This window comes from Athene noctua, chromosome 4 (assembly GCF_965140245.1).
Source record: "Athene noctua chromosome 4, bAthNoc1.hap1.1, whole genome shotgun sequence".
Lineage (NCBI taxonomy): Eukaryota > Metazoa > Chordata > Aves > Strigiformes > Strigidae > Athene > Athene noctua.
Window position 1 is genome coordinate 18001916 of NC_134040.1, and position 26068 is coordinate 18027983.

The following is a 26068-nucleotide window of genomic DNA, read 5'->3' on the forward strand; positions in this document are numbered from 1 at the left end:
GTTGTTTTTTTTCCCTGAGCAAAGTACACACCAACCCACTTCTGTTATTTCACCAAACCTAGTTCCATCCCACCTATCCAAAGCAATGCTCCCCTTACAAGTCCTCTCAGAACTTCCCAATCAATCCATAATTTAGTCTTACTCAGTGTGGACATTTGCTTCCTCACCTTTGGATACTTGATCTTTCCTCTTAAAAGGAAGTTTACTTGTACAACCTAGCAACAGAGAGAATTTTTTTCCTGGAAAGATGTGTTTTACTTCCACTTTATTTGTTTTCTACAAAGTTGTTCTGCTGCTTTTCAGAAGGATTGATACAGTTTTAATTTAGCCTAAACAGGAAGATACTAGTAGTTTCTAGTACAGCTACTGATATAGATGTGCTGCCACTGTTTCATAAAACGTAACCATGTGAACCCAGACAGTTCAATAAACCTTTTGTTTTACTTCATAAGCCAATATGCTTAAGCAAATAGTGGTAGTAGTTTTGAAACTCTTCAGAACCTTAAGAGCCTACAGATACCAGTCAGAAAAATACTTTGTTTATACCTCTCATGATTCACCAATAAAAAAAAAAAATCTGCTCTTAATTTACAGAATTATTTGTGTCTCTTGGTGGCTGATTGCTTCCTTGATTCCAGAGTGCCTTTCAAAATGATTGTTACTTGAGCCCTGACATTTTCTAGCTCCAAACTGAAAAGAAACATGGTTGGCTTTATTAACTTGCAATGCCCCAATCTGTCAAACCAGGACCAGGAAGGCTGGGAGTTGTGACCTACAGCAACAGAAAGGGTGTCTTTTTCCACTGGTAGCTATTGAAGTGCTAAAAAGGCACAAAGCCCAGGAAAGAGGTGAGGAAGAACAAGCTCCTTAAGTCAGGTTTGGCATCTAAGCCTGATCATGGGTCACCATAGTGTAACTAAAAAGCAGTAAGGGGTAACAGTAATTGCAGACTCCCAGGGAGATGAATGCTTCTGCACAGCAGCCAGACTAGTCGTCTTAAAAGTTCTGATGCTTGCCCATGGTCCAAATCTGGAACGTTGCAGAGAAACCCTTACAGCTCATCTGGCCAGCACAATATTATCATGTGTTGTCCATCCACATGGCCATCATGATACTGCCAAAGGAGACCTTCAGCAGATCATAGCTAACTACACAAGTCCAGGGACAATGGTGAGTGACAAGAGCCCAGGTGTTGGTCCAGCGGAAAGGCTTTGAGAGGAGCAAACACACAAAATCTGACTACATGGCTGCAAGCAGAACTTCAGCTCTTAAGATCTCTGAGGAACAAAGGTTGCTTGAGAGACAGGATCCATTTGATAACGCAAATCATCATTGCCAACAGGCTTGCCTCATAAGGAGGACTTCAAACTATGTTTGACAGAGAAGTGGAGACTGAAACCCAGAAAAGTGGAGAACAGCAAGAGGGTAAATGCACAGGACAACACAAGAGCGAGGATCTTACAGTCCCCCTGAAAAAATGGCATAAGCAGGGGCACATCTTAAGTACTGTACATGAATGCACCAGAAGCAAGTACAAGAGATGAGAGCACATAATCTCACTAGCAGTACACAGTATGGTGAGATAGTTCACACAAGTGGAAAACTGCAGTAGATGGATACTGGCTTTTAGGAAAGGTGAAGTGAGAAAGTCAAGGACAGTATTTACACTTTATGCAAAGAACTTCAATAAATGAAGCTTTAGTATGGAATAGGCTACAGGACAGTTGAAAATCCATGGCTCAGGAATCAACCAGGGGAACGTCATGGTGAACCTCTATTACAGACTGCCCAATCAAGGGTAAGTAGATGAAGCCTTCAAAAAAATAACTAGAGAAAATGCTGTACAATCGCATGCCTTAGCTCTCATGAAAAATACCAATCATCCTGACATCTGCTAGAAACACAACATGGTAGCGCACAAGCAACCTGAGAGATTCCTAGGGTGCTTGGAGGACAAACCTGATTGAGGTGGTAGACAGCTCAATAGGGGAGGCACTCAGACCTGTTATTCATTTTTAAAGAAAAACTGATCAGTGATGTGACAGTTAACAGTGGTCTTAGCCACAGCACCCATGAGACAGAATTTAAGATCCCAAAGAAAGTGAGGAACTTGAGTATTAATACAAGATTGGCCTAGGTTAACTTTGTACAGATGTTGTAATTGAACAATTTTATAACACAAATTGAGGTCAAACCATTTTGATTATACATTGGCTATTGTTTTTCCAAAAGCTGTATCCCCATAATGTTTCTAGAGGAAATAATTATTTTAGCCTCATCGCTGACTCCAATTCAATACCTTCTCAAACCACCCCTCTCCTTCCTTCCCCACATCCTCTAGGTGATCACAACTGAGACTGCAAGAATGTTTGCAACAAATTTGTTTGAATGACTCAGACTACATGTCAGGAGAAGAGCCAAAGAAAGAATAAATATCATGTAATAAATGGAACATGACATTTGAGTCTGCTTTCTAATGTGCCACTTGGCAGGTCTGAAGATAGGAGAGGTAATTACAGTTGGGAAAGAGACCAGTAGTACATGTGCAGGTTATATTAAAATGTTTGATAGGTTTGGTACACTCTACATCATAGTAATCTTTTTTGATACCCCTAGCCTTGTTTATGGCCACATTAACTCCAGTACTTGTATCTTCTTTTCATAAGAAAGTTTGTTTCAAAAAAGCAGATATACTCCCATTCATTCACCTTTGACTCTTCATTCCTTTGCAAGGTTTGTTTTTATTTTTTTTAATGTGTATGTTTCTGTTTCAGAAGTAGTCCAATTCCAGGGCTTTAGCTACAAGGCGCTTGGTTTTTTTTGTTAATGTCACTGTATTTGAGACATTTCACTAAAATTTAATCCTTTCTACAAAAAAAAAAAAAGCGCCTTTTCACTTTTACCCAGTGCTAGAACACAATAATACTAGATCTCAAGGAGGGGTCTGACAAGACTTAGGCAAACTAAAATAATTACAATTGATGCAAGGGCATATTGAGGTACTTGCCTAGTCACTTGTAACAGAGTAACTGGGAATCCACATAATTAGATACCACACTGTAGCCACTGAGTTAAAAAAAAAAAAAAATATATATATTGGTGAAGGAAAACCCTATAATTCAAATTGTCATCACACCAATGACCTCACAATAAACCACCTAGAAAAACCCTTCACTTACACTTGCTCCACCAGTCCCTGATCTCCTGCAGTTTTTTACAGTTTAGGAGAGTATGAGCAGATAAGCTGATAGAAAGCTTTCAGTTGAAATATTACTAAATCAATTCACTAAAGCCATTAAGACTGTTTTATTCATATCTCTGGACATACACCAGAAATGGTAGATGACTATTCCTTACATAGATAGACAAAATTTAAATGGAAGAGGGAGATGCTTAACAATACTGCTCATCTGATTCATATTTACTGCTCTATTTTTCATCTTAATGCCGAAAGGTTACGCATTAGAAGAGACCATGTTGTTCTATGTGTTAAGGAATTTGGAAAGTATCGGGTGCATACAAAATAAGTTTCACTTTTTCGCCTCTTCTCCAGCATATCCTCAGTTAGGCGTAGGGTAATACTGCTGCACACCACTTTGAAGGACAGGGCACGCATGTGTATTTTTACTACAATGAAATGAGACTTCTGGCTTAAAGCACTACAGCCTCTGGAGGCACCACAGGAAAAAAGGGATGTTGAGGCTCTGTAAAACATGCCTTTGTTAACCCACCTAACAAAGTTAGCAGAAACGTATGTGAGAATCTTCACAACTTCCAGGTGCCTAAAAATTAACTTATCACAGGAACTTCCATCATCCTCCACTTTGTGGCTTACTATACCAAGAATCACATCTGAATTATGGTAGTTCAGGTTGTTTTACTGAAGTCCAAATCACTTGTTATTCAGCTTCTTAAGCAAAATCAGACCTCACCCCTCCTCCTAGTTAAGTAACATGCATCAGCAAGGAAGATTCATGTCTCCTTGTTTGAGTTTATTCAATATTCTAAGCAGAGTAAAGGGAATAAAAAGTTAAAGTAGAAAAAAATTGCACATTCTCAGCAGTGTAGAGTTTAGCCCATTAATGCCTCTTTTAAATTTTAAAGCAATGTGAAAGTAGGTTCAGAATTGCTGATTTCAGTTTTAGAGGATTGTAAAAATTTAACAAATGGTCTTTAAAACGTAATTAGGAAAATCCAAAGAATAGGATTACATTTAATGAGATTGGGCACAGTACCACCAGACACATTAAAATGAAACTTCCTCCTTTTATTTTTTGGTGTTTTCTAATAGTAGTTAATGTTACTTTACCTAGTTGTTAAAGAGACTTAATTACAACTAAGAGTTCACTTCCTGCTTCTTCATTTTCCTTTAACCATAGAGGCACTGTAATGTAGTTTTCATATAAATTGTGTTCCCATTCTGAAGTCATACAACCATATTTTGAGGCGGTATTTCTTAATCTATGAGAACTGTTACATAAATTATATGAGGAGTCTCAGAAACTAAAGTCTCATTGGAAATAAATTATGGACAAATAGGGACCAAAAGACAGATCCTGCACACCCCAGTTTATTGCCCTAACCAATAGGGTAACCTCCTTAATTTATAGCCTCCTTTGCCCCATACACTTTTATCTAAGTAGCAGTAACTTCATGGCAAGGTACAACACACAAACATGCAGTTGAGCTAAAACTCAATGACGTACTAACATTACCACGAGAAGTGACAATTTCCCTTCATATGTGAAACATTACGCTTTGTTCTTCCACACCAGAACGACACAAAAGAGAATTTTCCTTGGCACTTTGCCCTCTTTCACTCAACTAAAAAGTGATTCCCTTCTGAAAACTACATGTAATTCAGAAAAGTATTACATAAAAGCAACAGACTTCTGTCCTACTTCTATAGTTTCTATAGTTTCATGACCACATTTAGTTTGGCTCAGTACAGGAATATATCTGAAGGAAGTTTTGTGGTTTGCATTACTACGCCAGCTATCTTGGATTTAAACAAGACACAGACAAAATTCAGCTTCATTAGTTTTGTCAAGCATCAGAACTGCTTTTTAATTTTTTTTAAAACAAGTAACCCAGACAGACAGAGCACCAAGTCTCAGTTTCTCTGAAAGAAAAACTTTCACATCTTCAAATTTTCTCTCAATAGTACTTCAATATTTATTTTAAAATACAGGTGCAAGAGTAGGAAGAAGTATTTTGTTTTGGCATACTTAAAAATTTAAAAGTCATCTGCCTTACTTACAAATTATCATTTTCATAAGAAAGGGACTTGGAGCTCATGTTCAGTCATCTTTTAGTTTCTAATCATATAAACTTACATTCTTCTGAAATATATGCCTCCATTTTACAGGTGCTGCTTGCACTCTGTGTTCCACCATATTTGACACTGCAGAAGGTCACCGGTTCCCCTGAAAAATGGTTATCTGCTTGTAAATTTTGCATTTTTTTGTCTCCAAATAAAGAAATGCTCTTCTGCTTTCAAGTGACGCTAAAAAAAATTGCATCAGAAACTCAAACCCCTGAAGAATATGTGTTTATTAATCAGCTATTACCAAGTTACTTTGATACATCAGACCACTCTCAACTGATTTAGAAAACATTTTACAAGTTTTCTGTAGCACTAATTCAAAATTTTGAAATTTCAATCTTTTTATTGCACCTAGTTACCTTTATCCCACTATTAGAATACAAACAGCAACTCCCTTACAACTTGTTAAAGGAGAATATTCTCTAGAGAAGACACTTATTTTCATATTTTATTAGAGTGTTTAAAAAGAGTAACTTAAATTAGATCTTAACATCCCTGTTTCTTTTGCCTCTCCCTTCCTTCCACAGGTCAGCAGCTGTCCTCTTTGCCCACCCCCCACCTCCCCTCCCCAGCCATAGATGGATTCATAATCTTAGTCTGGTTTATATATTGACACCATTCTCAAAGTCACAGGGGTTTTGGGTTGGGGTTTTCGGGTTTTTTTCTGGGGGTGTGTGAAGAGCTTTTTTGGTTTTGGGTTTTTTTTTGTTTTGTTTTGTTTTTTTTTTTTACACCTACTATAACAACATTATGAAACAACTAAAGCACTGAGTTTTTTAAAAAAACCCACCAAAACAAAAAGAAACAAATATTCAAAACAATCACCTTTTTGCCATTTATGCAAATGGTTAGGAAAAAATAAACTAGCTTGCTGGCCACAACACTCAAGATATAGAGTATGATAGCAGAAGCAAAAATCAATAAATCTTGATTCAAAATGTTGTCTTTTTCCTGTTTGTAATGTCACTACAGATACCTATTGAGTAAAATTCATTATTTGATAAAATGTTGGTCAGATTCTTAGGTAAAATCCAGCCCATTTTTCTTGCAGAAAAATTTCTGGGACATAATTCAGGACAAATTTCGCAAAGGGGTAAGGTAGGGATAGAGCTTCTGTTGAAATCTTGTCAACCTTGAATATACTTTTTGCTTATAGCACACAAAAAAAAGTATTCTTATAATAGAAAGTTCTAAACATTTAACTTAATACACTCATTTTCTTTACCATATTGATTCATATCGCTGAGCAAACAGGAACCAACATACCAGAGATTCCAATGTGAAAAGGAGGAAATCCTCTATTTAGATGCCAATACAAATTCTGAACCATAGCTAAAGAGATACTTGTCCTTCTCTGCAAATCTTGACTTCAAGAATTAATACAGCTGAGGACACTGCCGCTGCCACTGAAAAGAGATAGGATGACCAAAAAAATGAAATAAGACTACAGAACATCTTTAGTTCTAACTGGCTACTTTTCACTTTGGATAAAAATCCTTGCTTTCATCTCTCCAGGCTGTGCCTTATTGAGAGGACGCAGACAGTGACAAACAGTTTCCAAAAAGAACATCAAAATACATCAAAAGAACTAACTATAACATTAAGCAGTTATAAGCATTAAGCTGAATGCAAAGAGGGAGTAACATTCCAGTTCTAGGGAGACCAACATGGGCCATATCTCAGAGGCACAACAAAAAGAGGAAATGTCCTGCCTCCCCCCTAATTGTTCAACAATTTTAAAGGGTGGCAACCAAGAGGAAAAAATAAAAATAAAAATAGTGGGTTAAGACTGAGATTAGCATAAATTCTGAGTTCAGGTCTACTTTTCAGGTACTTATAATTCACAGTAAGAAAAGTAAGGTTCAATAAAGGAAGCATCTCTACACTCCGAATTAATCTATGCCAGTAAGAATGTATCCTTGCAGACTTGTAAATAGGAGAACCCACATGACACCTTTTACTGTAGCTTCCAGACACTGTCAAGATTAAAATTAGATTTCTAATGCAGCAGCAAGATATTTTGAGAGAGCTGTGTTACTTATAATTTAAAAGGCATAAGGAAAACACTTCTGAAGTGACTGTCCTGCTTTGTGGTTACGGGGAGAGAAAAATGCTTCCACATGAAAAAGAAAATTTAGAGGGACTAAGTCACTGTAAAAGAAAATAACATCCAACTTGAAAAAATGCTCATGACTTCCTCATTTGGTAATAATTTAACCATTCTATAACATAAGGAGAATAATGCCTAAGACAAGAACACAGAAACAACTGTCATTTTCAGAAGACCATGATCCTGAAACATGTTCTTGTTCCTTAACCGTAATTTTAAGACATACAAGAGGACTGAGAAGTTTGGCTATTTACCTAAAAAGTTTAGGATTGCCAGACAAAGGCTTCTTTTCTACATGAAGGCTTAATCAGACATTTCACTAGATCATCACAGAAAGAGTGAAGTCCACAGCAAATCTGTAACAATGAACAGGTCACAACAGTGCTTTACTACTGCGTTTTATCACACATATCACCAGCACCTGGGATAAAGTCTAGCAGCCAACTACAGCAAAACTAGGTCTGGCATGCTTCCTGGATTATCAGAATCCAAGAACATAAAGATTACTTACTGCTAAGGAGAGAGCTAGCTGAAAGCTGTTAGAGAAAAAGTTATCAGAAAATACCAGTTGACCGAGCCAAAAAAAATATTTAATTCGGAACATCCCTAGCCTGATGGGCTTTTGAGAAAGTGAAGGTTAAGATTTAGTACTACAGCATGGGTCCACTGCAAGCTAATGAAGTTGCAAGCCTTCAGAACCATTCCATGAAACTGATACCTGACAGTAAATTTAACAAACAAGTGGAATTTTCAAAGGGATTCAGAGTTCCAAGGGAATTTTCAGGAGGTTTCTTCTCAACTGCAATTTCTGTACCATTCAAACAATTTGTCTATTCTCTGCAAACTGTTTTGAAGCAATGAACAAGAGAAAAGTCATTCTTATCTCCCAGTAGATCCAACTCCTTCACATTCAGAAACTATTTATATTATTTTAAAATAAAAGCTTTGAAATGGATTGAAAACCTGCAACTAGGCTGCAATATGGTGGTTCCCTGAAACCAACTGACATTCATCTCTTATCTGCCGAACCTACAGAATGAAAGACATCATGTATCTAGGTGCCAAATTGTAACACATTAAGTGAACTATCAACCCTATAAATCTCAGTGTTGTATTCTTTGAAGTATTGATTTCCAAACATATTAACAGAAATTATGAAAACAATTTATTATTAAAATTTTTTTTAATCCTAGACATACCACAATTTTACCAATAAATGAGTGCAACATACCTGTAAACTAGCAGTTAATTTAAGTTTGTCATAAATTTACTTTTCCACATTTTATACCTGAACCATGTATTTTCACCTTTAACTTACAGTTTATTTTTATCAATATCTGGTTTAAAAAAAAAACCAAAAAACCAACAAAACCCCAAAAAACCCCCAGCCAGCCATAATTTTTGTATCCAGCCAAAATTTGGCTTGGCAAATTAGATTAAATATAGAGCGGGCAACATGTCAACTAGGTCAACAAGGATTAGACATTTATCCATGTAAAAAAACTTAACTTGAAAAGTATTAACCATGCCTCCTTTCTCTAAAAGATTTTCTGGAATTCAAGGTTAAAATTGCAGGTGCTTCAAATGCTCCAGTTAGATTGGAAGGACTCTAAATCCAGCTGAACTGTGATTTCAAATAACTTCTTAAACATACTCAGTGCATAAAAGAAAAGTAGGTAAGTAGTGTATCTCATCTTGCATGTCATGGACAATCAATCTATAATCTACATCTTCTAAGTGTACTTGTGCTGAACTTTTATATACTGAAAAGAATACACACAAGTTTCTAATCATTTAAGATTTGATTAAGAGGGCTGAATTCCCTCATTTACCACTGGAGACTAAAAAAGCAACAATACAGAAATAGAGACTTTAAATCCAAATTTTAGTTTCACATTAGGCATTTTCATCAGATAAAAGATGTCAGATATTACAAGAGAACAAGAAAAAGCTAATTAGTCTGGTTTTGCTTTTCTAATTTGACAAAATTCAGAGATTAATCAGGTGTGTTTGAGTGGGGTTTTTCCTGGGTTTTTTCTTTTGTTTTTTGTTTTTTAAAGAGATTAGCACACATTTGTACAAACTTCCAATAAACTTCCTTCCAATCATTAAAAATGGTACAAGACAAAACACGAAACAGTAAGATTCAGTGTGGAACTCAGACTCTTCATCTACTGCAGAACAGAATTCGTATAGTACACAAATGAAACCACATACCAGCTCTGAGAATTTACTGGGAGATAATATGTTTTGTAACAATTCTGTAATTAATTTCTGATTACATTCTACAAAACTCACATTACTAACAACTGTCCAACCTGACCTGGGGAGCAGGGGGTGGAACACCACAACGGAAAAACAGAGACATATTTCAAGTACCTAGTGGCAAGCTTCTGAATACTTTAATCATGTGGAGAACAGACAACAGCTCTTACACAAGGCGGATGGGTTTAAACAGTAGGCTATCCTGTCTTAGAAACACTCTGTTCCGTCTGTATTCCAGCACTGGCTCTTCCTTAGCAGAAAAAAATGCACATTATTTCCTGACAGACATCAGTTCTAAATTTGTTAGACTGCTTTAAAAATAATGAGAAGAGATACCTCTATGTTTTATACTATGCAAAAAAAGGAAAAAAGTTGTGTCCCTATTTTACTCCTTAAAACAAAAACTTCAGCATAAATTCTGTACTAAGTTTAATCAGCTAAAAAACCCAACTCCTTTGAATCAGAAGTTTTAAGCAAAACAGTAGTTTTTTTGTTTGAGGGTTGTTGGTTTTTTTGTTTGTTTTTGTTTGTTGTTGTTTGCTTTTTTCTCCTCAGAAGGACCATGAATTTTAAGGTAAATAGAAAAGGTAGAATCTTTACCAGATTTCACCATTCCATTCACAATCTAGTGGGTTTCTTTGACCCAAGACAGAGATATCCTTTTGCTTCCCACAAGCTCTATGTGAGGCAAAACAGGAAACTTCAGTACTTTGAGCTGATATGTAAGTAGTGTACTTTTCCCTCTTAATGAAACAATTTAAAAAGACAACAGCAACCACTTGGGAAGCGAACTGAACTGCAAGGTCAAGAAGAGGACTTCTTAAAAGAAAGGTGTGATTACAGACTGCATGTCCAGCAAGAGGGAAACTCTTGCAGGAACCAGATAAATCCCAGTTGCAGCATTCTGGAAAACTTCATGTGAAGTTACTTATCTGGTACCAAACTTCTCAACCATCTTTATAGGTCATGGTAACTCATATCCCACAGAAAGAGCAAAACACCCTTTATTACTAATCTGCAAGGTTGAGAACAAAGAAGGAGAAAATGCCAGAGTACCATTAGAGCCGTACCACTGCAGAAGCTGTTGAGTATCAGTTTGTTCTGTATGCCACATAATCAGTTCAGTTGGTTAATAAAGGGCAGGTGGAGAAGTACAGCACCATGCAGAATGAAGGACAGTTAACAGCTCTTCGAATACACCATCCAAATCACTACCAAGTAGCTACCCTTGCAGACAATAGAAGAGGCTGCCATGGCTCTTCCGAGTTTGTGATGGTTTTATACTGGTGGTTGAAGGAGGCAGACAAAAGGAGCAGAAGGTGGGCAATTTGTTGTTCCTACCTAGGAAAATAATAAAAAGGTTTCAAAAGAACAAGCAGTCGCTCTACTGCCTTTAAGATGCTCTGTTAATATCACTTTCCACGGATATTAACTGATTTGATACCTCAGAAGAGCGATTCTAAAAAGATGACAAGATCTCCTCAGACAATATGAAAGAGCCAGAAATGACTTCAAGTCTCATCAAGTACCAGCCTTCAAAATACCACTATATGTGACAACCTGAAGTAAAGGGCTTACAAATTTGGCCTTGGACTAGCAAAACCCCTTCCCGAACCATTAGACAAGTATTCTTAATTAAAGTCCTCAATTAAAAGGCATATTCAGCAAGTAAGACCACAGATTTCAATAACCAATTTACAGACAAATGCTTCCTCAAAACCTCTGGTATTTGTAGGATTTACTAAACAGTTTCTGTCTAATGTGAATTCTCCACTGAAACCCTCATGTTTTGTTGCACTAGTTTTAAGAAAACACCCTGCTCTGTGCAAGTGAGGTACTAAACGCAGAAGTATCCAGGAATCTACCATTATTTCTGAGGACTGTGCACAAAAGTTGATCTAGGGTCAGTGCTGAAGTGCCAGCTTTTCACATTAGCACTAAGCTCAGAGCACTCTGGACATTTCCAACACTTCAAGATAAGAACTGACACCACAAGTTATAAACTGAGCATTTCTTATTAAATCCCATTTCCTTGGGGCAGAACACATCTGTTCAGGAGTCAGTAAACTTAGACAAGGGCACAGACAGGAAACAAACCTACTTTCCAATATATCCTAACCAGTCTGATGGTCTTGCTGAAGAAATTCTCTCCAAGAAGGTATAACATTCAGCACTCCAACAGAGAAGGCCAGTATCAGTTTGAGAGGGTTTTGTTGTTGCTCTTTATTTTAATCCTGTAGTGTTTTTTAAACTATGGTAAGGCACCAAAGGAAAAAGGGAAAGGCCAAAATCAAGAATGATCTCACATTTCTCAGCTCCACTTTACACAGCTGAGAGGACCTGATGACATGGAAGAGGAGTGCATGTTTTTGGACACCGCTGTAGCAGGCTGGTATCAAGTGCCTATGGCATATACATAAATTAGAGTTAGAACAGATAAATGAATTGGCATCTCAAGACAAAACTTTGTCAAGCCTGAGGGTAATTTGCACAATGCATGTAAAACAGTCATGGAACTGGCAAAAAAGGAGAAAGACAACCAAGCTGAAGGAGATGGTCCAGCCTGGAGAAGCGTTATGAAGATGCTTTCCTTAGGAGTAAGTTTTACCTTGCTAAATAGATCTTACCAACAATCAAAAGCAGCATACAAGTATACCTGAAGTTCTGACAGTTTGCATCAGCACAGAATAGGATGTAGGCCTCAATGATAAACACATGACATATCATTTCACATCTGATTACATGAAGTGCAGGAAGATACACCTGGAAACAAGTAAGGAACCCACTAAGAGTTACACAATTGATATTACTTTGACCAAAGGATCTTGTTTCCTGATAGATCACAGGACAACCATAAGCCATTAACTGAACAATTCTTCAGATTTAGGCATCAACAGAAAAAGGTGTGGCAAGATCTCAATCAGGAAAGCTTTGAAACAAAGCCTACAGAACCTCTTCCTTATGGCAAAACTCTCTAAACATCACCAGATCATCTATGGCCTCAAAAGCCAAGTGCCACAACAGCGTGGAACACACAACAGGTGGCAGAATTCCAAAGCAAATAGGTAAAATGGTAAAAGTGAGTTTACAAGCCATATTTTCCCAGCAGCCGTTGTACTTCCAAGTACACTTCCAAGTATCACTTCCAAGCTTGTTTTTAGACAGCTAAATACTACCTGTGACTTCTGTACAGTCTCATCTATGGAAGTCATCATTTTCAACTCCTCAAGGTAAGCAGCTAACCCTTCCTTCTATCCCTTCATTTCCCTCCTCATTTAATTCACCTTCGAGCTTAAGCTGTAAGCTCCCAGCTTGTTGCTATGATGGTCTGCTACATCCCATAGTCTCTAGGACCTTCCCTCTGCCAAGCAAGTTCAGTTGATGCCAGGGAAGGAGCAGTTTCTCCTGCTCCTCAGAGGGCCCACCCGACCCAGTCATACCGTGATCAGTTTGTCTAAGGAGTAAATAAAACATGCTTCTTGTAATAACAGCCTCTTGTTGACAGGAAGGTAACAACAAGAAGAAAAACTGAGAACTTGAGGATGATACACCTAAGCTAGTACTCACTATGAAGAAATCAGGAAGCTAATTACCTCAATACCAGAGGACAGGAAAGGGTCAAAACTTAACACCAACAAACAAAAAACAACCACTAACTGCGTATGCCTACCTTGTACTGGCCTGTATACTCCTACCAGACAGACACCTGCTTAGAATATATGCCAGCAGAGGCACACATAGAATTATTTACGTTGGAAAAGACCCTTGGAGATCATTGAGTCTAACTGTAAATCTAACACTGCCAAGTCCACTACTAACCCATGTCCCTAAGCACCATGTCTACACCTCTTTTAAGTATACCCTGGACAGTCTGTTTCAAAGCTTGATAACACTTTCGGTGAAGAAATTATTCCTAATATCCCATCTAAACCTCCCATGGCGCTACTTGAGGCCATTTCACAAACCGGCAAGTCAAATGTTTGTAACTGAGCAAATAAAATCCGAAGAACAGAATTATCAGAGCATAAAGAATTATATTATATTGCTGAAGACCCAATACAACTTCTGTGAAGGAAAGTCATACTTCAAACAACTGAATTATCTGAAGATGCCAGGAGGCATGTAGACATGGGACACTAAGAGTAAATCAAGATTTCAGAAAGACATCTATTGACAACCATCTCCAAAAGCCTTAAAAACTTCCCAAGCAGAGGTGAAGTCCTCGCATGGATAAGTAATTGGTTAAAAGACATAAGTAAATGGTTAGTCTTCACAGCATGTCACAAACAAGGGCGTCTCAGGGTTGCCTTTGCTCTTCCACCCAAAGTGTCAATCCACTGCCCAGTACAGTCTAGTATTAACAAAAGAAAAATCAAGAGAACATCAGGGGAACTTCAAAATATTGAGGTATCAAGGTGGTAAAATTGAAAATTATTACCAAAAGCAAGTACATATTAAGCTAAATAGTGGAGAAAGCAAATCTTCATATTACATAGATAGTAGTGGGTTCTGAACTGACGTATCACTCAAGTTTTATCTTCAAGTACAGAGTTCTGTGAAAGGATAAGCTTGTAAAGGGCATGTCAAATGCTATGACTTCTTGAAGACAGATCTTCTGCATTGTTGTGCAGAACTGATTCACTGATGTGATCTTGAATACATGTAGTTCTAGTTTTTTCATCTCAAGAAGAGAGCAGAACTAAGAAAACACAAGAAAAGAGGGAAGAATGATCAAATTTAATAAACTGATTCTCTACAAGGAACATGTAACAACTCTTCACCTTTGGGGATGAAAGAGATGGCCAAGGGAAGATTGGCCAGATCTTCAGAAAAAAAGAAAGTTAGAAAAACCCCAAAACCACAAGAATAGGAAACACCTTTGCCATCCATTTCCTTTTTTAAGTAATGGTTACATATGGTGCTTCCACTTTTTATTAACCAAGGGACACAAGAGATCCACTGAAATTTTACACTGCTTCAAAATCACACCTACACACAAAATCAACAACAATTTATGGTTGAATAATCTAGTAAATTAGTTATAAAACCCAAGAAAACTGTTTTTCTCCCAAGGATCAAAACAAATGTCATTGAAGGCTGAAAATTATTTCAGGAAATATCATTATGTATTAATAATTTTTTCCCCTAGCAGTCCACCACTGGCTGCAGACAACAGATCCTGGACTGCACAGACCTGCTCTGATCTAGTAGAGCTGTTCCTATCTGATGATGCAGAGACAGATTATTGTGATTTTCATTCAACATGGTCCAGACTATACTTTGAAATACTGTTTAGCATGATTCTGTAGAAACTATTCAAACTGGAACAGGAGGAAAGGAAAATACTCAAACAGATCACAAGAACAGAGAGCTTCTTGTAGCCTCAACACTTCAACTGGGATTGTACCACTATGCAGACAATAAACTTCGGACAATATCGACTATTAACAGCTTGCACTAGCTTATACATTTGCAGCTACATTTTTTTCACTTGTCTGTGAACTACTTGTTTAAAATTCAAATCCACTACAGCAACTTTTGCGTCACTAGTGCTTATTAACACTCAGTTTTTACTATGTTAAATAAGCGATAATATCTGAACAGAAATAAATACGGAAGGGGAAAGGGGAAAAATAGAAGGGAAAAACCCTAAACAGTGTTGCCACATGTCCTGGTTTAGCCAAGATAGAGTCAAGGTTTTTTTTTTTCCTCCAGCAGAGAGAGAGGGGGAAGGGATCTCCAGCCGGGTTATTCATACCATGCTGATGTCAGGTCCAGGGGCGGAGCCTTTTTACTTTCGCTTCTGTTTTTTGGGATTGCTTACACGCGGCAGGTTTGCTCCTTGACCATCTAGCGGTATTTCTCTGTATATCTTTTATCTTGTTCACTGTTATTGCTGTTCACTGTTATTATCATTGTTACTGTTGTTGTTCAGATTGTTCTATCACTCTGTTGTATTAAATTCCTTGTTACTTTAGCCTGGGTCTGTGCCTCACTGCCAGCCCGACCGGCCACGGTTGGGGGAGGGGCAACGGCAACGTGCTCTCCGATTCCGGCAGGATCTAAAATTGCACACCACAATAAATAAAAACTAGGGATAAATTAAGGCTAGAAGTGTCCTAACTTCTAGCCAGAATGAGTTTGGGATCAATTTAACGCAAAAGAACAATTAAGTCCTTCCAAACAGCTACTAATTAGTATGCAAAAGTCTGATAACAAGGTAGCAAACTTCTTGACCTGGCAAGATTGCCAGAGACTGACACTTCCTGAATAAGGTGACAGGATGAAGAACTCTTCTGAACCAATCCTTAAGCATCATGAGACAGGGTATCTAGCAGCAGTACATACAGAAAGAAACAGATTGGATTAGACACTTAAGAGGAGGACATCATATAAGTCTCCTGGATCAAAAGATGGGAAGTATAATTTGCTTTGGTGAGCATGTTTTTGGTATAATGCAAGTCAGTTATGAAGATACTTTATACAGAAACATATAAAAAACAACATTTGAGAGAAAACTATTTGTGGAGACAGATGAAGTTGTCAAAAATGCTTTAATGTCACTGACAATAAATAAAAGGAAAGGTTTGGAAACAAAGACAAATGGGTGGTTTTAAGGAGAAGTCAAACATAGGAAATGACTGCTTATTAATGCTGAAGGACTGAGAGACAGAGTGGTCCAGGAAGAATAAGAAAATTGAAGGAGCATGAACCAGAATCACAGATAAGTCCACAGTCACTGCATTATTCAGCTGGTAGCACAGCAAACTTTTGAGACAGTTTGGCACTGTGAGCACTAGATCCCTCATACAAAGCAGTCTAAGTCAGCAGTAGATCCTATTTTTCTTCCCCCTCATCAGATGGCTAACACCAGAATGACCTACATCTGAACTACAGGTCACAAAGCAGTAGCCATCTGATAATCCTCCCCCATATTCAGATTAGGGGGCTTAATAACTACACTTAGGTAAAGTCAAATCTTCACATTTAACTGGGCCTTGCTGTGGCATGCTCTGTTTTCTGTGAGCCAAACTGACAGCTGCAATCACAAGCTGGAGTCCTTTAAAGCAATCTTCTATAATCTACATAATATATGTCAGCAATATTAGTTCACTGTTAATCAAAAGATGTTCAGCAGTTTTGCACCAGTAGTATTTTAACCTGGCATTATAAAATGGTGTAATGCTTTTTGAATTTAAAATAAAACTTTTAAATAAGACATGCAAAGCTTTTTGACAGAAGTTATGAAAAAGCAGCAGCATATTCAACCCTAGATTAATTACACTGCCCTCTGACCTACTGGTAGCTCAGCAGACTAGAAATGCACTAAAGCTAGTTTATAAAGCAGTGGTATTATGATGGTGAGAACTATTATTCATATGTAAGATTTTTAACTAGCCTTCAATTAAGATAATTTGAAGAAGCTGGGAACTGCGCAATGAGCAAGATAAATATTTATAATCTGAAAATTGAGCATTTTTAGAAGCAGTAGAAATTTAGAAAAAAGATTTCACAAAACAATATTTTTTTTCCACTGAACACCTCTTTAAACACGAGTAATCAATCCCCAGGTGCTACAAAAGCTAGGATGTCTCATAATTGGAAAGTAGGACCCTACCAAGTATAGATGGAAACTGAAAGCTGAGGAACATAGTTAGAGATCACAAATTCAGTGAGCTTTCATTTACCAAGACTTAAAAAAAAAAATAATTCACATCTAGTGACATTTACCCATCTCTCACTACAATACTACAACACCCATGCTGCTATGGAGATGTAGACCTGAATGGATGTCAAGAACCAAACATGGTTAAAAGCAGCAGCTGAGACTCCAGAAGAATTTTGCAAATAATAAAGTGTTTATCTAATAAGGGGTTAATCTTCAAGATATTACACAGGAACCTGGTCTGTGCCAGAAGCGGAAACAAAAAGAAAGATGACAACCTGACACACAGCTCTTTGATCTGCAGAGTCACACACTGCTGACCACACTGCATAAAGAGGAACTCAACCTCTACCGTTCAACGCCTGTCTGCAGATTCAGAGTCCCCTACTCTTTGAAATAGATCTTTGAGCCTTTACAGGCTCAAACAGATGAACCACTACCATCCACCTTCACTTCCCTACTCTCTCCTCCCCTCTTCTGGCTTCTCTGTGCCTTTAGTGAAATGGAAGGATAAAGTGGTAGATTAGCAGTGGAAGAAAAAAAGGATATATCACATAACTTTACACCCTCAAACTAGGTGGGGTGGGTTTTTTTAATGTATTGTACCTAAATTTATAAAGCCATCCTATTTTTCAGAAGTTTGATACTAGACACGTGAATCAAACAAATTCAGTTCTATGCCAAACTCTATCAGTGTTCCAACCTATCAAAACTCCCTCCAAGCACATGGAAGAAAGCAAGGTTCAACAATAACATTAAAGACAGTGGTCCTAAGTGGGATGAGGAATTTTAAATTAGTGAAGTCTATCAATCTCTGGCTGACCTCTACACTTTTATATAAACACACTGAACTCTAAATGTTAGAATAACAACCTTGTTTGAAGCCCTGATACTTGAGTCATATTCAAGAAGAAGGGATCCATTGTAACTACCTATTCAAAACACCCATATAATACAGCTGAAAAATAAAAAAGGCGAGGGTGGATAAGGGGAAGAGGTACTAATTTTTCCCATTTTAGCTGTAGGCAGTATAAGCCCTGGCTACTTGCCAGTCGCTGGAATACAGCTCAACAGCATACACTGATCTGATAAATTGATCAGTGTGACACATTCCTATTATTATTTCCTTTACACAACTACTAATACTTATTACCACAGCAAGACAATTCAGGAGACTCAACTACCAGGAAACCAACCCAGAACAACAACGACAAGATAATCACAGTAGGGCCCCCAGACTAACTTAAAACAGAAGGGCAGTTCACTGTTACATCAGACAAGTTCCACTACAAAGGGAGAAGTAGAAAGATGTCATTGTTAGTGGTACTGTATTCTTGCTCTTGTCAGTCTTGTTGATTAGGATGCTACTCAGCCAACTTAGTTTCCAGCTCACTTCAAACCCCCCCAAAAACTGTTGCTAAAATAGGCAGTTACTAAAACTCAGAAGCCTTGTTCTCTCCAGTAAAGCTACTTACAGTTGACTTGGGAGAAAAAGCAGGTATGTGATAAACCTGATTAGAAAACTGATCCAAGTTAAACTAGATCTGACCTTTTCTCTCCTATTCTTCTTCCTGCCATGTTTCCCCTCCTGTTTTCTAGGTTACTGTTAAGATAGATTAGTTTACAGTATAGTGTGTTGAACTGCTTAATAAATAAATGCTCATACCAGCTGACATAAGTCATGAAGGTAGGTACAGTGAGTCCAGAAAGAAAAACAATAAAATTGTGTTATGCATAAACAAAAAAGTTACCAACCTCAAGCATTAGTACACAGTTAGTGAATGCCAGTTCAAGTGAAGAACTGAGACTGAGCTGAAGTGACAATATCTATACTCCATGTTTTTAGTTCACCCAACTTCCAGCTTAGGAAACTCTTAGTGCCTACAATGTAGAAAGACTATGAGAGCTTAAATTTCTCAGCTCATTATCAGCCACACAAAAAGTAAACAGCTACCATATAAGAACATACAGTAAGAAAGTTCAAGCTATGCCTAAAAACATTGACAAAAATTACGATAGCTCCTGGAACACTTAAAATTGAACTACTTCCACATACCAGGATCCAGATACAAGGAGCACCAAAAACATAATCATAGGTTTTATCAACACTACTGAAAATATGCATCTACTTGCATGCTCTGCAACACATTTCTGAGTGCAAAGAATTCAAACAAAGCATTGCTTGCATCCCGCATGGTCCACAGATTAGTCTGTACCAGGTACAGTTTTGTCTTCCATTGAATCCATAAAATTACGCTCCATACATCTGTAACTGCAGGTTCACAAGAAATCAGTGAACTGCACCTATGCTAGATAGACAGAACTTTTCCCCCCTACCTTTCAGGGTAAGCCTCTGGGTGTCATTAACGTTTTTTGTACTGTTTTCCCAAGTAAAAATTTCTCTCAAGAGTCAAACATGAGATATCCCCTCAAAAAACACATAATGACAGCAGTAAGCAATTACTTCTTTCTGAAAGAAAAGCTGATGACTTGAAACAGATTGTGCGAGGACATGGAAAAGCAGCTGATTTAACATAACACCACATATCTGAAGCAAAGATAGTCCAACACAAGCAAAAGAAACCCCATGTGTTTTCTCTTAATCTAAAGACAGTTAATGTGATACATACAACATGGCAACAACTTGCAATGACATAGATACACACTGACTGACCATTATTTCCTCTTTCGTCAACCTGTTTATTTCAGGGGAAATCGCAACAGTACATTTAGGGTGGTGTTCCATTCCTGACAACTAAAAGTGCTGTAAGTAGCTAAATCAACCCAATGGCTTATTTCTGCTATTACCCATCCTGCTTCTGTCACACAGTCCCACCCCTGTCCAGCATCCATGAATTATTTATTTATTTATTTTGGCAAGCCCCTAATGCCTCTCAACAGACAGTTTTCCAGCTGCTGAGTTAGAGCAGATCAGACAGGGATCCGATGAGTGCTGATGCAGGCATACGAGCAGCAGGAGCATGTAGTCGGGACTGCAATTTCTCCATTCTGATAATAGTTCCATGAGACTTGATGATACAAGATGGCACTTTACTGTATTCTTAGATTGTGATTTCATAATAAGTGTTCAGTACTAATGCTGACTTGCACACTTGCTTCTGCAATACTAGTTTGAGCTATTCCCTTACATGATACCATCTTCCTCCACTGCATCAAAAACTGACTGTGAACCTGTGTTGTGATTCTCATCTAGATTTAATTCCTGTTCTTCTTCCAATGTTTGCAGTAACACTGAGATAACTTCCCTGATCTGTTTTACACTGGAATCACTCCAAGAGTTTCACATCACAACTCAAAGCTTGACAGATCCACAGGAACACCTGCACCATACTGGATGATGGCATTATAGCCATAGCAAGCTTGTTTGCAGTAAAGGGGCTGGAGTACCAAGGAAGCAAGAGAGTTCAATGCATGTATCATTTGAAATCATTCCTGCATACAGTCTGTAGTGGCTTGACAGGTACTAAGAGCATCAAACCATCAAATTAATCACTAGACAAAAACACTATAGATGTATAGTAAAATAACTAGTTCTGCCACTACTACTGAGGCAGCTATAGAAAACCACCTACAGCTGCAGTAGTGTTACATAGAAAGTGACACTAACCTACTGCAAAGTACTTACAGCCACAGTGAAAGCCAGAACACTTCTGCATATTGTAGGAATAAATATACACAGTACTTCATGCAGGATCACTGTAAGCATGGGGATAATACCAAATGCAGTAGCCACAAATCTTTTGTTTGCAGTGGAATTCCTCTTCATGGAAAATGCACTTGAGACGCAGTTTGTTCAAAACCAGTAAGCTTGAGCAGAAGTTCAAATGTTTTTTTAAAAAAGTCAGAAGTCTAGATCCATCAAAACAGAATCAGATGCACCAATGTATTTTATCTTAGAAGGGGAAAAGTCTGAAAAAACACAACAGGAGCTAAAGAGTATTTGTATGCTAGCTTTCACAGGCATACAAAAATGGATTTTTATTTTGATCAAATTTCAGTTTTCATAAGAAAGCAACACCAAGGCTATTTGTCAAATATGTGCCCTTGAGCTGCAGCAGAGGAACAGTAAAATTTCTACCCTTCCCCCAAATAGCAACGTATGTATTTTTTTAAAAGTTGTTGAAATAATACTTTAAACTTTCACTTCCACAATGAAAGATTATTCATAGGCTTTTCTATTTTCACAATACAATGCAAGGCCATAGCAAGAAGATTTCAACATCTATAACTAGAGTTACCTTGCACTTTCCAAACCTCAAGTTACTGCTCCAAACTTTACCTATAAGATACTGCGATAACACAGTAAAATGAACCACTGCATGCTGAAGTTTTTTCTTGCACCCCAGCAATTACTAGGTCTCTCCTCTGTGCCTATTCATGAAAGTTATGGGGGACTCAATGTACTTGCCAATGCTCTACATATAAAGTTCAAATGAAATCAGTCAGTGGGATCAACGACTTGGAAATGCTTGGAAAAACTGCTTAAAACCTGTTTCTTACGGCTGACCACAGTATGAAGGTAGACTACTACCAAAGCCTCTCAATCCAATCAAATGCATTTAACCAATTCACATTACAAAGTTTTAAACAAAGAGCACCAAAGAGCAGTTTTTAACCATTCTGGTATTCACCTCTATAAAATATCTTGCAATTTAAACCACCACAGCACTCAATTCCTGGCTAAGTTAGGTACTTCAACTCTGAGCTTTCTGGCACTTTTACATAAACAGAGAATTTAGAATTAGGCTAGTTTGTTTGTTAGTTGTCACAAAGACTGTACCTAGGACAAAACATACCAGCAAGCACTGCTATAAACAGTACTTGTTAGCACATATTATGTATGCTGTACGAACACCAATGGAATCAAGATCTTCAGGAGCCTTCTAAAAGCACCTAATTTTGAACTTTGATCAAGTCACAGAAGAGTTAGATACATCCATAAGCACAAGTCTAGGCATCTTAGGAATGTCAGTGCTCAACATAACGCACACAAGGATTACCATCTGAACAGCCATTTTGTACTGAACACCTATTTAGAATTTCTGTCAATATATTCCATTCATTTACAATGGGAAGTCTTTTATACTTTCAAATATGTTTAGATACCAAAGAAAGAATTCTCAGTAATGTCACTGAAATTTTATCACCGTTTTTCTTCTCAAATTTTTTAAATGATTAAACATTTTGATCTAACTTTAAATCATATTCTGCGGGTTGCTAATTAACATGAGAGGCTGGCAAAACCCAAGCTTTTAGTTCTAAAGCCCATGCAAATACTCATCTGCAACCAGGTTTTGCCAAACAAACAATTGAGCAATCAAGCCCTTCAAGCAGAAGTCCCTAACCATCACTGACCCTCATGCAAACAATCTGTTGATTGTGAGCCTCAAGCTGAGCAATCACTGCCTTGGAGGTATTTCGTCTGCCTCAGTTTAACATTTCCATAAAGTAAGTAGATGAGGAATCCTTTACAGATAAAGGATTTTGAAGGGCTCAAGTGATTATACTACAGCAAAGCAAATACCAAATTTAGTATCAATACAGTAAGTGATACAAGTAATACAAAAGTTGTTCATCCAAAGGGTTTAGCAGAAACCGTACAAGATGTTCAAGGAGTCTTACATTCTTGCTTTGCTCTCTAAACCTAATGCTTGACAAATGACAGTCCACAGAACCACATCATCTTTCAACTTCTTTTTAAATAAAAAAATGCTAAGGGTAGAATCATCTGAGGGTTTTGGTGGTGGTGGGTTGGTTTGTTTGCTTTAGGATTGACAGTAACCTAATTCAGGAACTGGGTGGCTACTACTTTACCACATTGTTTTCCACACTTTACTACAAATATACGATTCCTAAGAAGGGTGAAAAAAGAAAAAAATGTTATGTCAAATCCATCATATTCACCACTCCCCTTCCCACTACGTTGCCATTTCAGCCGTCAACCAGACAATTGTTCAGATCATCCAGTTAATACTAACTTTAGCTAGACTCTTCAAATCCTTAGGAATACTATGCTGAGTGAGAATAATTACCCATTTTTACTTTGGATTTTAATTTGAGCTAATGGAGGAAGTTATTTTACAGAAGTTAATGCTAAGGAGTTTCTAATTTCAAAGGAGTAAAGAAAAAACATCCCAAACCTCTTACGGGTACTCTACCTCCGTTATCTTGACTACTCACTTTCTGCCCACTTTGTTTACACTTTCTCTCAGATAAGGGCTGCTTAACAGGCACACCAAGTAACAGTTCTTAACTAAGACAGCTCTTGACTAACTATTGAACTACAACCAATGTCCTTCCTCCTCAGCAGTTGCTAATCATTTCAGAGCTTCTTTCTATTAACTGAATTTTGCATCACGAACATACAAGGAAATCACATCCTACATAACTTTTATTCCAGGGAGGAGAAAAGCGACATCACAACGCAATCAGTGTAAAGTGTAAGTCATTATGTTATGGTTTTATACTTTGCAATTCTCAGTGAAAGAGCAACCTAAAAAATAACTTTGAAGTTCCCTAAACACAACAGGTCTGCCCAGCAGAGGACCCAACATATGGCGAATTTTTGTCTTACAGAGCATTCATTACATTTCTTTGTAGTCCTTGTCAGTGTTGATCGTGCTGTGCAACTGTGTTCCCCAAACACATCTGCAAGCACACCATTACCACCTGAAAGCCCTTCAGTTGTCAATTGTCAAGCAGACTCTTAGGATTTTAGTTTAAATTTAAAACTGAAATGCCATTACATAACAGGCAGCCAGAGGAACAGACATTTATACACTGTGAGAGCCATCAGTCTATCAGATTTAACAGTTTATTGCTATGCCAATAAACTAGCTCTCCCTACGTATTCTAATTAAACTGCATTCTTTCCTCAAGAAGCATTAGCGTATGGAAATACATAAACATTGTCTTCCCAAACAGTATTATAACTTGAAGGATTAAGAAAATGGCGCGAGCGGACACAGGTATCATGATATGCACACAGGTGTTATAACAGGTATTAACAGTGTTATTGAGGCAACAGAGTAAGAACAAGCAGCATATGTGCATGAAGCAGCTACCAAGTTACTGGAAATATGTAACAAGCCTCACAAACCCGGACAAAGCTAATCTCCTGTAATTATAGATGGAGCTCCTTGTTAAGCATTTACTTCTTACTTTGATCTCGTCTCGAGCACACGCAGAAACACCGACTGAACTGCTGCTTACCCTCCCGGTCACATCCAGCGGTGCTTCCACCGCTCAGCCGTGAGGGAGGGTCAGTCCCGACACTAGCACACTACCTGACGATTTTATCTATTTCCCTCCGAAGGGAAGCGGCTGTTGAAGCGATACAAACAAGCAGCTCCCGGCACCGAAGCCCTCACCCCGCGCCCAGGTCGCGGCGGGGCCGAGGGCAGCGGCGCCGTCCCCCGGCGGGGCTCCCCCCGCGCGCCAACGCCGCCGAGAGGCGACACGCAGGGGGGTGTCACGTGACCGCGGGGACACGGACGACGGACGCCCCGGCGGCACGAGAGCCACGGGGGCAGCCCGCGGGGCGGGGGGGGGGGAGCGCGAGGGGAGAACTGCCGTCGCCATGACAACTTCCAGGGGGAGGGAAAACTTCAAATCCCAACCGTCAGTGCAGGAACGGCGCCCTCTTAAAGGCGCACACACACACACACACAGAGGCGGGCTCCCTCCCTCCCTCCCCCCTCCGCCCCCCAGGCACTGGCGATGGAGGAGGAGAGGAGGGGGGCAGCCACCGGCACTCGCCGCGCCAACGACGAGAAGCCGAGACAAAAGGACCCGAGCCGAGAAAGGGTCTCGGCCGGCGGCGAAGGGAGGGACCGAGCGGCCCCAGCCGACGCCGTAGCACCCACCCTCCGCTGCCCGGAGGCGGCTGAGGACCTTCGCTCTCCCCCACAGACCCCGTCTCCGCTTCCGCCCTCCGAGAAAGCCGCCGGAGCCGCTCCTCCATCCTCGCTCCCCCCCACCAACCCCCCCACCCGAGAGACCCGTGCTCAGGGCGCCTCGCCCGCTCCCCCCCGCGCAGACCCCGCTTCCCGCCCGGCCACCCCTTCCCTCAGGAGCCCCGCTGCCCGGTCCCCCCCACCACGGCCGGGATAGCCCGTCGCCCCCCCGTCTCTTACCCACACAGTGCATGAGCCGGTGCCGCCAGGAGTCGAGTTCTCGGCGGACTCCCCTGCGCTCCGCCGTGCAGCGGGGGCTCCGGCACTGGGAGGCGGCGGCAGGAGGAGCGGGAGCCGCGGCGGCCATTCTGTCTGTTCCCTTTTCCATCTGCCTCTGACCTCACGCCCGCTCATTTACATACGAGCGCGCGCTCCCCCGGCTCCTCTCCCTCCCCCCCACCCCCCTTTGCCTCGTCGAGCGCGTGCCCGAGCCCCCCCCGCCCCCCCCGCCCAGCATCCGGGGCGGGGAGCGCGCGCCGCCTGGCGGGGTGACGGACACGTGTCCCCGCTCCCCGCGGCGCCCCCGCCCCGCCCCGCCGCGGCCCCCCGGGCCCCGGCCCCCCGCGCCGGCAGCGGCCGGGTCGGTACCCGGGCCCGCCGCGCCCTGCCCCCCCCCGCCCCGGGTCCCATCGGTGTCCCCCGGCCTACAGCTCCCGCAGGGCCGCGCGCCGCCCGCCCAGCCCAGCCGGGGCCGGCGGCAGCAGCGCACGCCGGGAGCTGTAGTT

General features: G+C 39.8%; 1 protein-coding gene across 6 annotated transcripts in view; it reads right to left on the bottom strand.

Annotated features, from left to right (window-relative positions):
• The window catches only part of LCORL (ligand dependent nuclear receptor corepressor like), an 83093-nt gene extending 57417 nt beyond the window's left edge, over positions 1-25676 (bottom strand). For all 6 annotated transcript variants that reach the window (XM_074904571.1, XM_074904572.1, XM_074904569.1 and 3 more), the window contains exon 1: positions 25524-25676. In XM_074904571.1, coding sequence (XP_074760672.1) covers positions 25524-25671 — 148 coding nt within the window. In that variant the 5' untranslated portion in view covers positions 25672-25676. The remainder of the gene's footprint in view (positions 1-25523) is intronic.
• Between the last annotated feature and the right edge of the window lie 392 nt (positions 25677-26068).